Source organism: Agelaius phoeniceus, chromosome 12, assembly GCF_051311805.1.
Source record: "Agelaius phoeniceus isolate bAgePho1 chromosome 12, bAgePho1.hap1, whole genome shotgun sequence".
NCBI lineage: Eukaryota > Metazoa > Chordata > Aves > Passeriformes > Icteridae > Agelaius > Agelaius phoeniceus.
In genome coordinates, this window is record NC_135276.1 from 14046874 (window position 1) to 14059715 (window position 12842).

General features: G+C 47.9%; 2 protein-coding genes across 3 annotated transcripts in view; one reads left to right on the top strand and one right to left on the bottom strand.

Annotated features, from left to right (window-relative positions):
• OGFOD1 (2-oxoglutarate and iron dependent oxygenase domain containing 1) lies at positions 1 to 12412 on the top strand. Of its 2 annotated transcripts, XR_013184041.1 has the most exons (14): positions 1 to 212; positions 310 to 455; positions 552 to 598; positions 1036 to 1136; positions 1530 to 1646; positions 2468 to 2559; positions 4592 to 4717; positions 5055 to 5168; positions 5488 to 5567; positions 5704 to 5999; positions 6887 to 7009; positions 7557 to 7688; positions 7812 to 7870; positions 8418 to 8496. XR_013184041.1 is itself a non-coding variant. In XM_054640963.2 (13 exons), the coding sequence occupies exons 1-13, from the start codon at positions 62 to 64 to the stop codon at positions 8577 to 8579; spliced, it is 1614 nt and encodes a 537-aa protein (XP_054496938.2). In that variant the 5' UTR covers positions 14 to 61; the 3' UTR covers positions 8580 to 12412. The 2 variants fall into 2 exon arrangements, 1 of the variants encoding a protein (XP_054496938.2); XM_054640963.2 differs by lacking the exon at positions 7557 to 7688 and having other exon boundaries at positions 14 to 212; positions 8418 to 12412.
• Positions 12273 to 12842, bottom strand: part of BBS2 (Bardet-Biedl syndrome 2) — an 18982-nt gene continuing 18412 nt past the window's right edge. The window contains exon 17 of the mRNA XM_054641033.2: positions 12273 to 12705. Coding sequence (XP_054497008.2) covers positions 12599 to 12705 — 107 coding nt within the window. The 3' untranslated portion in view covers positions 12273 to 12598. The remainder of the gene's footprint in view (positions 12706 to 12842) is intronic.

A 12842-nucleotide genomic window follows, 5' to 3' on the forward strand; every position in this document is an offset into this window, starting at 1 on the left:
ATTGGCCACCGCGGGCGAAGCGCGGGGACCGCAGGGAGTTGTAGTCCGGCCGGACGGTACCATGGCCACCAAGCGTCACGGAGCGGCAGCCCCGGCGGCCGCGAAGCGCGGGAGGCGCGAGGCGCGCGCGGAGCTTTGCGCGGCCCTCGGGGATGCGGCGCTGCGGGAGCGCGCGGGGGCGGCCTGGGCCCGCGGGGAGCGGCTCCGGCACGGTACGGCCCGGCCGGGCCCGCGGGGAGCGGCTCCGGCACCGGCACGGTACGGCGTGGCCCGGCTCCCCGCCCCTCACCGACGGCCTTTCCCTCGCAGATGCGGTGGTGCTGGAGCCGGCCCCGTTCCGGCACGGTGTCATTCCCGGTTTTCTGGCGGGCTCGGCTTTCGCGGAGGCGCTGCGGGATGAACTGCTGGGTCTCGACTTTCGCGGGCGGCGCAACGACCTCCTCTCGCTGTGGCAGGTGGGCCCGGGGCCGAGCTGAGCCGGGCCGGGCCAAGCTGCTCCCAGCCCAGCCACCCTAACCCCGTCCCTTCTTCTCTTCCATGGGCCGCCGCAGTCCGAGGAGCTGGGGGCAAGCCCGGAGCCCCACGTCGCTGCCCTGAGGTAAAGCGTGAGCTCGGGGTCCTGCCCCACTCTGTGGTGGCTCCACAGGGAAGGCGATTGCGGGATGGGCCTGCGGCGTGGTCGCCTTCTGCCCCATGCTCGGGCCAAAAACCGCTGAATCTGCTCTGTGCTTGCCATGGGCACTGAAGTCTGTTCAGCTTTCATCCATAGTCAGCTCTCCTGTCGCCTCTGAAATGCTTCCCGGTGCACCTTCTGACTGGTTGCATGCTTGCTGCTGGTTATTCCCAGCAGTGCTGTGAGCACTGGGCTGTTTTCCTGGCCAGCACCTATGTGGTTCTACAGAAACACACTGTCACTTACAGCAACAGCAGCTGTAACTGTTTAAACAGTTGGCAGGGAGACAATAAATTAGTTTAGTCTATGATTATATGTTTTATAACACAGGACGACACTTACTTGTGTGCTTATCTTCCCAGGCATGCTCTGTGTGAGGAATTCCAAGTGTGGCTTTCTGCTGTGACCCAGATAGAGCTGGAGCCAACTATTGATATATCCTGTGCTAAATATGAATATACTGGTCAGTCTCTAAGTGATTCTTTCCCTAAAGCTTCTATGTATGTGTAGGGAATAAAATGTCTATAGAACAACTAATTTTATTCTAGTTCCAGAGGGTCCCAGAGGCTGTCAGCAGCAAAACAGTGTCTGAAAATGAACTGCAAATGATGATAAAAGTGTTGCTGATGTATACTGCCTGCACCTTCAGAGTGGCCTGATCTGTCAATTGTAGTCCCACAGAAGTGAATCTTGCAAATCTCAGGCTGGTGATGCTGATGAGTGAAAATGCAGCTCTTGTAAAGAACATGTTTTTTCTTGTTACATCCTTGTGGGGACAAAACTGGGAAGCAGTTGTTGGAATGAATCATGCATGTACTGGAAAGGTGCTACAGCAGCAAAACGTGTGTAATTGCAGATGTGTTGCTGTGCCACGATGATGAACTGGAAGGTCGGAGAATCGCCTTCATCCTGTACCTTGTCCCACCCTGGGAGAAAAGTGATGGGGGAACGTTGGATCTGTACAGCACAGATGGTAAAAGCTCCAAACTCAGCCTCGGGTGGATGAAAAAATGAAGCTCATGTGGCCCTTGCAGCAATTCTCACCTCAGACAGTAGAAGGGAGATAAAGAGTTTGTCCTTTGTTCAGAGAAGCTGATGTATGAGTAAAGTGTGTCCCTTAGGGATGGGCTGCAAAGCAGACTTTGCAGACAGTACTAACAGGCAACAGCAGACAAACTTTTGGAAGGGTCAAGAGCAGAGGCAAGATGGAAGCAATGCCACTGCTTAGAACTCCAGACTGATGACAATAACTTCCCTTTCCAGCAGCAGAACCACAGAATTGTTTGGGTTGGAAGGGATATTAAAGCTCATCTTGTTCCAGCCTGCCTGCTCTAGGCAGGGACATGGTCTACTAGACCAGGATACTGCAAAGCCCATTGAGCATTTCTAGGATGGGGCATCCACAGATTCTCTGGGCAACCTGTGCCAGTGCATCACTGCTCATAGTAAAGAATTCCTTTCTAATAGCTAATCTAAACACACCCTTTGTTTGAAGCCATTCCCCCTTGTTCTGTTATTCCATGCCCTTGTCTGTCCCAAGTCCTTCTACAGCACTCCTGGTAGCTCCTTGTGGCCCTGGAAGAGGCTTTAGGTTGCCCCAGAACCTTCCCTTCTCCAAGCTGAACAGCCCCAACTCCCTCTTCCTGTCTCCATGCAGAGTTGCACTGATTCCTCAGCAAGCCCCCTTGCTCTGAGCTCCATTCCTTATGCCCAGGTGTCCCACCAGTCACAGAATCATGTTGTCAGAGAGAAGTCCCAGTTCATATCTTAACCAGAATATGTTTTCTTTCTCAGAACACTTTCAGCCACAGCAAATCACCAAGTCATTAGTGCCTTCATGGAACACCCTGGTTTTCTTTGAAGTGTCTCCAGTCTCTTTCCACCAGGCAAGGAGCTGTCTCTTGTTAATTTTTTAATCCTCATTGTTGTGGTTATTCATTCTGTGTGTTATTACAGTCCTGATGGGGAGGGAGAAGAACTGTGGGTAGAGTGGATACTTGTGCTAAGTGGTGTGTGCTAAAGAGAGGCCTTTAAGGACTTAAAGGAGGACAAGAACCAACAAAGCCAAATTTAAACCATCAGTCTAGCTGCATCATCCTGGGAAAGAAAAATTTCCATTTCTATTTTGTGTTACTATCCTGGCAAGCCACTGCTGTGAATTTAGCTCTCACTTGTTTGTTTGTTGGCTTGTTTTAAAATAGCTCACATTTTGATATGGTGATCATGACTTTGCTCCAGAAGAGCTCCTCAGGCCATCCATCACCTTGCCAACAGTGCAAGGGCACTGTGCAGATCTGGCTGTACCCCCTCAGTGACATAGACACAGTGCAGTACCCTGCAGCAGAAATGCTGATACAGTTAAGGAGTACTCTGTGAGACTTGTCAGGAAAAGGCCTGGGAACAGAATGAATAATTTGGGGATCTGCATGGCACAAACACCTGACTGAAATCTGACACTCCTGTGTACCTGAGAGTACCAGGGACTGTATCAAACAGGGCCAGAGAGCAGAAGGCTGGAAAGGAAGATAATCAGTGATATCACTGGGTTGGGCATGTCCTGACCTAGGCCACTTAGGGGGTTATTTTTGTGTCGTTTATCTCTTACAGATGTTAATTAAGAGCAGCATCTACTTGGTCACTGCCCTGATTGTTTTCAGATAGTGATTTACTCAAAGCTCTCAGAAGAAGAGAGAGAATGGATTCTCTGTGAGCTTGGAGTAAAAGCTTAGACTGGAATTCTGGAACCCTGCAATGGACTTCAGGACAATAGACCTCTCTCTGATAATCTGTCCTGGTCTAGGCCTGTCTGACATTTCTGTGTATGCAGTGGGCTCTCTGGAGCCAAGTCCATTTCCTGTCAGGAGTTTGCACGGTGCCTGTTCCAGCTGCTCCCTGTGTTGCCAGGAGTGCCTGTTCCAGCTGCTCCCTGTGTGGCAGTGAGTGCCTGTTCCAGCTGCTCCCTGTGTGGCAGTGAGTGCCTGTTCCAGCTGTCCCTGTGTGACAGTGAGTGCCTGTTCCAGCTGCTCCCTGTGTGGCAGTGAGTGCCTGTTCCAGCTGTCCCTGTGTGACAGTGAGTGCCCGTTCCAGCTGTCCCTGTGTGGCAGTGAGTGCCTGTTCCAGCTGCTCCCTGTGTGGCAGTGAGTGCCTGTTCCAGCTGTCCCTGTGTGGCAGTGAGTGCCTGTTCCAGCTGCTCCCTGTGTGACAGTGAGTGCCTGTTCCAGCTGTCCCTGTGTGGCAGTGAGTGCTCGTTCCAGCTGTCCCTGTGTGGCAGTGAGTGCCTGTTCCAGCTGTCCCTGTTGGCAGTGAGTGCCTGTTCCAGCTGTCCCTGTGTGGCAGTGAGTGCCTGTTCCAGCTGCTCCCTGTTAACAGTGAGTGCCTGTTCCAGCTGCTCCCTGTTTACAGTGAGTGCTCGTTCCAGCTGTCCCTGTGTGGCAGTGAGTGCCTGCTCCAGCTGTCCCTGTGTGACAGTGAGTGCCTGTTCCAGCTGTCCCTGTGTGACAGTGAGTGCCTGTTCCAGCTGTCCCTGTGTGGCAGTGAGTGCTCGTTCCAGCTGTCCCTGTGTGGCAGTGAGTGCCTGCTCCACTGGCCCTGTGTGGCAGTGAGTGCCTGTTCCAGCTGTCCCTGTGTGGCAGTGAGTGCCTGTTCCAGCTGCTCCCTGTTAACAGTGAGTGCCTGTTCCAGCTGCTCCCTGTTTACAGTGAGTGCCTGTTCCAGCTGTCCCTGTGTGGCAGTGAGTGCTCGTTCCAGCTGTCCCTGTGTGACAGTGAGTGCCTGTTCCAGCTGCTCCCTGTTTACAGTGAGTGCCTGTTCCAGCTGTCCCTGTGTGGCAGTGAGTGCCTGCTCCAGCTGTCCCTGTGTGGCAGTGAGTGCCTGCTCCACTGGCCCTGTGTGGCAGTAGTGCTGTCCCTGTCATTGCAGGTGTCAGAAGTTCTGTCACAGAAGTGCCGCCTGTCCGTGAGTGGTTGGTTCCACGGCCCGTCTGTGGCCAGGCCTGCACGACACATTGAAGCCCCCTTGGCCAGGAGCCCACACATCCCCTATGATGTGAGTAACAAGCATATCTACATTTCTGTCTCTGTCCTGTTCTTGTAATACCTGTTAGGGAATGCATCACTGCGCTGGGGATGCTTTAATCTTTATCCCATTCTCCTTTTCATTTCCTGTTAATAAATTTGTATCCAGTTTCTTTCTTATGTATCTTTGTATGTTTTACATACCTACAGTAGTTCAGAGAATGTGGTGAATACCTGTGGTGCAGTGAACTCAGGCAGTGAAGTGTGTTTGTGTGTAGGAATCGAGCTCTGCTGCCAGCTCGGTAGGGGGAATTTGGGAATCTTCTTCACTTCTCAAAATTCAGTGTTCTTATCCATTTCCCTTCCAGCATGAAATATTGTATGAGTGGATCAATGAAGTTTATTTGGACCTGGACTCCCAAGCTCAAATCCAGGAGGAATTTGAGGAGCGATCAGAAATTCTCCTCAAAGACTTTCTTAAGGTGAGCCCAGTGGTTCACTTTGATGTGATCTGCCAGAGCTGGTCAGGGGCTGGCAGGTACCTCATGGCATGAAGGCTGGGAAAGGGCTTGCTGGCACACCCATTAAAACAAAACACCTTCTAAGTTTCACACCTAAAGGAGGATGGACCAGGTGACCTCCAGAGGCCCTTTCCAACCTCAACCACTCTGAATCTGTGGAGTGATCCCCTCTGACTGCCTGTACACTGCTGCATCGGGACTCAGCAGAAATAAAACACTTGTCTTCAACCTTGTTTTTTGGGGAGCTAAATGTTAATATTTCTGCATCTCTTCCTCCTAGAAAGAGAAATACCAACTACTATGTGAAGCATTGGAGAACAAAGAGATCCAGTGGAGTAGTCGGGGGCCAGCCAATAAAAGGTGGGGAATGACAGCACACTGCACCTGGTGATCAGGCTGAGTAGGAGCTGCCATGAGGCTGCACTGGTCAATGCTGTCCATCTAGATGTGGTCCTTGTTGGCTCTCCCCCAAGGAGATACATCTGCTGTCTTTCAGACTCTATGAGGCAGCAGAGGAAGACAGCCTCCCGGACACCCTGAAGAAATTCCTGCAGCTGCTGCGCTCTGAGGCCTTATTTTTACTGCTTTCCAACTTCACTGGCCTAAAACTGCACTTCCTGGCTCCCTCTGATGAGGATGAAGATGCTGGGGAGGGACAAGCAGCAGACACCAGTGGGCACAGCAGTCCCAAACCTGAGCAGGAAGAGACTGAACAACCAGCTAATGGCGATTCCCATCAGCCACACCAGCCTGAGAGCACCCCTGAAGCACAGGACGGCGAGATGCAGAGCAGTGAGTAGAGCAGCAGCAGTGTGAAAGGATTCAACTTAATTCCCAGGGATTTTCATGGAACTAAGGTTTCACCTTGTACTGCAACCAGCACAAGGCACCAGCACAAATGTGGGACTTGAAGCATTTTAGACTGATTATCTGAAATCAGTGATCATTGCAAAAGAATTTGGAGTAAATCAATGACTAATTTGAAGATACCATTTTGAACAGACATAAGTCCTAAGGGTGGGACTTTTGGGGGACTGTTAATCTTTTGTCAATAGTTATGTGGTTTCTACATCCACATACCCCTGCTTCATATAAAGCATATTCTTTTATGAGATAATAAATCCAAAACAGAGATGTGAGCAGGTCAGAAGTAAAACAATTTTAGAATTAGAAAAGTGATACCTAAAACTAGCATTCAACCTTTCAGAAAACACTGTCAGCCTAAACATTAGTTGAATTTAGTTGTCAGCAGTGACAACTATGAAAGATTAGATTAATTTTGGATTTTGATTGGTGATGTTTATTTAAAACTAGTGGCTCTGAAGTTTAAGGGTAGAATTTTTGAATGCTCATCCTGCACTAAGTCAGACAAGTTACTGGACACTGGAATAAAAGGTAATAAAAAAACCAAGTCCCACTGAAAAAATCCCACCAGAATAGTTACCAGGAGCAGAGGATGTATGGAGCAAATCTTGGTCCCACTCCTACACATTGTTCAAAGTACCTAACCTAGAGTCTCCTCTAGGAAAGATACTGGTATGTGATATGTGATTTTACCCTTTTTCACTGGGGCCAGCAGACAATTTCACAGTGGTGTGAGATCACTGAGCTCCTCACAGGCTTTGAGCTCAGCTGGTGTGGTTTCATGGCTCTCCCTGGGTGTTTGTGCCCTCTCCTAGGCTCGGGCACCCCTGTGTGTGCGGGGGAGCTGCGACGCTGGACCCACGGGCACTACACTCTGGTCCATGACTCTCAAGCCACAGAATTTGCTCTTGACCTCCTCTTCTTCTGTGGCTGTGAAGGTAAGCGGATGAAAGAGAGATGTCAGACTCTCCTTGTACAAGATTTACATAAAGGAATGACTTCTGAGTTCTCAGCAGTGCTAAAACAGCCAAAATTTCCCTGCTTTTTCTTATATAGAAGGTGTCTGTAGACTTTGTCCTAGTCCTCACTTCGGCATAAACCCTGTTTTCAGTAGTCCTCATGCAAAGGTTTGGGACTGTGGCCTTGGAATCCTCTCTGGCCTTTCCCGCTTGCGCCAGGAGGTGGCGCTTGGGCAGAGGGAAAGGCTGAGCCTCCCAGACCTTTCCTGTGCTCGGCAATGGCTCTGGGCACGCTGGAGGGACATGTGGCCACAACACCCAGGAGTGTTCCACCCCTTTTCACATCAGAATTATCACTACACCTCCAATACACAAAGCCCAGCTTTTTCAAAAGTTACTTTAGGCATACCTAGGCATTTTGGGTTGATTGCTAGTTAGATAGTGGTAAAAAATCTAAACACAAGCATTTTAGACCAGATGAGTCCAGAATGTACAGCTGATTGAAATCCTTTGGCATATCTGCTAGGGCAGAACTGTTCTACAGGTGAGGAGCAGTGCACCAAACAACTTTAAATAGCCCGTCTACCATAAAAGGGAAATCCAGTACATTTGCTTCAAGTTGTTTCTGAACAGAAGAAAACAAATAGACTGGCAGGAGGTAAATACTTACCCTGTATCCAGTAACTCTGGGGAGTGGGGTGAAAAAATGGCATCTCCTGGAAGGCTGCATGGAGCCTGGACAGCACTGAGGTTTCTAAGAATCTTTCTTTTCTATTTTAAGACTGGGATCCTGAATATGGTGGCTTTACTTCCTACATTGCTAAAGGTGAAGATGAAGAGGTAAGGACCTCAGATAAAATCAAATAAAGCTGTTTAGGGTGGAGAGACATGATTACACTTTGTCATAATGCCAAGATAATGCTGAGAGTGCTCAGTAGTGCACTGGAGCCTCCTTGCCCCAGTCACTGCTCATGGGCAAAGCTCTGGCCTCAGCTTCAAGAGGCTGCTGTTTACCTAAAGCATGAGACCTGGGCCCTGAGAGTGCCTCACAGCACCTGCACCCAGGGCTGTTTGGGAAGCCTGCCTTGAAGGGACACAAGGCTGTAGCAGGGATAACACTTGTCCAGGGAAGTGCTGTTCACTGGGGTCCCATTCAGCATCAGTACTAGGACAGTGCTGAGCAGTCATACTAGAAAGAAGTCCAGAAGCCCTTAATGTATAACTGCTTCAGGTAAAGGGTATTAAAATGAAAAGAGTGTCACAGATTATTTTCTAATGCCAGCCCTTTGTTCTAACTGATTTTTGAAACTGTTTTGGTTTTTTTTAAGAATTTTATCAAAGCTATTTTTGTGAAACTGATTTCCTTCCTTATCTTTATGTCCTCTAGCTGTTGACAGTGAATCCAGAGGACAACTGCTTGGCCTTAGTTTATAGAGACAAAGAAACAATGAAGTTTGTGAAATACATCAACCATCGAAGCTTGGCACGCCTGAACAAGCATCCAAACAAAACAGGATTTTGGGACTTTTCCTTTGTCTATTATGAGTGATGGTGTGGTGTGACCACTGTCACAGAGAACAGTGGTGGTGGGCAGGTTCCCACACAGATGTTCAGCTCTGACCTAAGCACAGACAAACTTTGCTCATGCAACTCCATCACACTGCATAATGTGGGGGCAGGTGGTTTTTTTTAACTGCAAAAAGGGGAATTCAGTCTTCTCCTGAGTCCATTGTAACACACTCTCAACTGCTTTTAATGCTCTGTGGGTGAGGTTGTCACACAGCTGTCACCTTTCCAGCTGTTCTCTCGTGGGAGCAGCACAGTGGCATCTCTGACCCATCAGGGTGAGAACTACAACTGTCCATTGCCCCAAGCTGCTGACTGATTTTATTAAAAAAAAAAAAAAAAAAAAAAAAAAGGGAAATGGGTCAGTTAAATGTTTCATACACTGGTCAAGCAAGTTTTGTTAGAAAATGCCCAAGACATTTTCTGGGGCTTAACTGTGTTCCTGAGACAAAAATAAAGGAGCCGCCATGTGAAATATGAGGTTTTTCCAGCTGCACAACTCTGGAGTTGGGAAGGAAGACAGTGAGGCTATAAAGGCACTGGGAAGGACTTGGCACCATAACAAGGAACAGGACTTCATTATGCTAAATGCTGTACAGACAGACCTAGATGCAGCCCTTTTTCCAAAGAATTTACAGCTAAACAGCCAAGAAGAAACCTCCTGCACAGTCTCCTTGGGTGGGTGTGCAGACAGCTCTGAGCTCCAGCCTCAGAACAGGGGCCAGGGACTGGGAGCAGGAATGAGGCAACTTACCTTTCACAGGCTTGGTGTCCACAGGTAGTAGGGAGGTCACCAAACAGCATGGCCTTGTGTCCTTTTTGTTATGTCCTGGGATCTCCTGGGTTTTAACATGGCTTCTGTCATTGGACATCAGCTCAGATGTTTTAGGCAGCAGCCAGCCAAGTCCTGTGGTAAACACTCCAAGAAAGGCAGTGAGTGTGGCCCTGGTGCAACACCTCCCTGCACATTTTCAATACTGTGCATTGAGACAGACAGGAGTACTCTGCACCCTTTCCTGAGCAGGTGGGATGTTCTGTGGCCATGTCTGCATGAAGATACAGGAGCAGCAACCTTCAGCTTCAATCCCAATACACAAAGTTCAAACAAGGAACCCCTGCCATTGCTTCCAAAGGGAAAGGTATCTCAGCCTCCACAGGAGCCAGAGCAAGGGGCCAACGCTGCTCTTAGAGAGTGCTGTGCAGGACTCTCTAGTTCCAGTGTCAGTTCCATCCCAGATGATGAGCAGCTGCTCAGTTCTAGCTACTCCCTCATGCTCTGTTGGGCAGGAAGGATGGCTGGGAGGTGGTTGCCCCAAGCTGCTGTTGCAAGATCTTGTTCATACTCTGATTCATTTCCCAAAGCCAGCATCTCTGTGTGCTGCCAAAACTCTCTTACTTGGTTTTAATCTCCCTTTGCCACTTACAAAGACAGGGGATGAAGCTAGGAACAAATCCTGAAGTGAGGACAGAACCTTTTGCATCATGGTTTCTGAGGTACTTTTCTGCCTATTGGGACAGCAGCTCTACCTGGGAAGAAAGCAGTTCTTACAGAAACAAGTTCTTGTTCTGAGCTCTCCCCTAGAACAAGACAAGTAATGGAGGTTTCAAAGAAAAAAAAAATTTGGGTAGTTTGGAACAAAAGTGACAGACACCACAGCTATTCACAGCATAGTCTGCTAGGCAAAGTTGGGAGTAAATTAATTAAAAAAACAAAGTTACTACTTTGACTGCATTGTGAGCCTAACAATGAGCTTGGTAGATCTTGGAACATCCTTCCAGGAGATTGGGAAGAAGTCAGGCTCTTTAGAGCTTGCTGCTTTTTAATAGTAAGTATTACACTAGAGGGCATACCAGCCTCTGCTTGAGCAAGCCCCTATCTACCTGATCACACAAGGAACCACCCTTCTTCCTCTGGTGACTCAGACGAAGTAATTTAAGAAGCCAAATTTGCAGTTAGCTTTCAAAGGTTTAAAAATGAACATGTCTCTGCTCTCCCACCCTTCTTGTTAGGTCCTAAAGCCACAGGCAGCCCCAGGCATGACTGGTGCTGCAGGTACAGAGGAAAGACTTCACTCATTAAAATTTCAAATGACATGAGCTACTGGAGGAAGAGGGGCCTTCATTTATACAGTGCCAGTAATGGGAGCTTTCTCTATAGATGCTCTTGCTGGATACCAATCTGTATTTACAATGAGGTGCAGCCACTTTCAAAGTACATGCATTTTTCATTTGCCAAAGGTAAAAGTTGGTTTTACAGGAAAATAAATTACAAATATGTTTTCAGAAACTTAGATAGGGGAAATCAGCCTTACCAAAGGTCTGGACAGCGAGTGAAGGACTGACCTCACTGCCAGGAGCAGACCAGAGCTGGGGGTGTAGTCCTGAAAATCAGACTGGTGGGAAAGCTGCTTTCTGATCAGAGCTGCTCTCTTATCATTAAATGGAGGACATAAATGTAAGCAAGCAAGCATTAGGATTTTGAACATAAAGAACAAGAGCTTGAAACAGTGGGAACAGGTACAGCAAGTGGCAGAAAGCCCAGCACTTATGCCAGGAGACTGTTCCATAATCAAGTCTCTGAGCTCACTTGCTTAGAACAGCATGGGTGGCTCACCACCCTTCTACCAAGCAGCTGGATTTGACTAACAACCAGTTTCTTGAAAGGATTCAAATGAGCTCAGGCTGCAGATTCTGACACAGGTCTGTGCTTTCAGCAGCAGAGTTCTCCATATGGAAGGGGCCAAGGCAGTGGTGAGGGGCAGTTTTGGGAATAAAACATGTTGTGAGAATTACATTCCCCATTCAACTGGGCACACCACGCTCACCAGTGGCTCTGTAACAAAGGGTGTTGCTGGTTTTAATTCAGTAGTGGCTCCTAAGAAAGACCAGTTAGAGGCCATGACTCCTTCTGACAGCCCCAGGAAGCCACCCAAGAACTTTGAGATGGGCCAACTCCTCCCTGCCCACGTCGCTAACACCATTGTATGGTGGCAAGGGTGATGCTGATGCAGGAGCACTGGGGCCCAACCTCCATCCTGTGCAGGTTATTTTTAGCTTCCAAAAGAAATTTGCTTTGGCAAAGGTTCTAAAATACCTTTAGATCTCAGATAGAGCCTGACTGTAATATTTTAATCCAATTCTAAGAGATCACACAACTAAACAGGTTTGAGCCAGGAGCCAAGTCATTTTCCAATACCTTCTTTTGATCCCATTAAGTATTACTAGCTCTTCATGATTATGCACCAAGCTTGGGTGTGTAGTTTGTTTTTGTTGTTCCTGAAATGCACCCTTGCCCACCTCAGTATCTTGCAGTTTTTCCAGCAGTAGCACAGTACCAGTAGCTAGAAGCAAAACCTTCTGCAATCTGGGTGTGGGGAGAGTGCTGGATATGAAACAGATCACTTCCTACCTGCACAGATCATGGAACTGGATATCTGTCAAAGATCTTCTGGCTTAAGAGCCAGCAAGATGTTATCTTTTGGTGGTTTTCATGCACTGCTCTGCAGTTTACCTAGAGAGCCACGCATCCCTGCGTGAAACCCCGGACTCTCCAGCACAGCAAGTTCAAGTGTAAATGAACCATGCAGCAGAAATCAGAGAAGTTGTTTGGGTTGGTTTTTTTCAACACATAAATTTAGCAGTAAACATCTCCCCAACAAAATCAGAACAAAATCAGTCAAGCCAGTCTATGTTTTAATGGAAAAGACCAATGCCTTAACTACAAAATATATTTAAATACATAAATAAATTACTGTAATAAAAAATAACTGTTTGAACTTCTGTCTTACATAAATACCACATCTGCACTTAAACTCTGATGGTCTCTTCATGGAGTTTTGGTCTCTGTAATATTTCTCACCTGACAACTTAACTACAGCAATATCATTGTAATTACTTCACTCTGCAGTGGAGTAGGGGTCTGAATTAACTGCTTGTCACCCATTACCCATTATCTGCTCAGTGCATGGAATCACTGCCTCTGCACAGCTGCTGCTCCTCTCCCTAAGAAGAAGCTGTTCCCACACGCATTATCCTGAACAGTGTGTTGAAGTTGCTGCTTCTTATTGCATCCCGACAAGCACTGATCACTTGTGTTTTAGGTTTGCCAACTGAAAGGAGGAAAAAAAAGGAAAAGAAAGGGAAAAAACTCAGTTATAGAGTAAGAAACTGGTAAAAATACTTATTTGATCCAGGCTGAAAATTTTGGGGTTTCTTTCAAATGCTTTTTTAACACATGATGAATCAC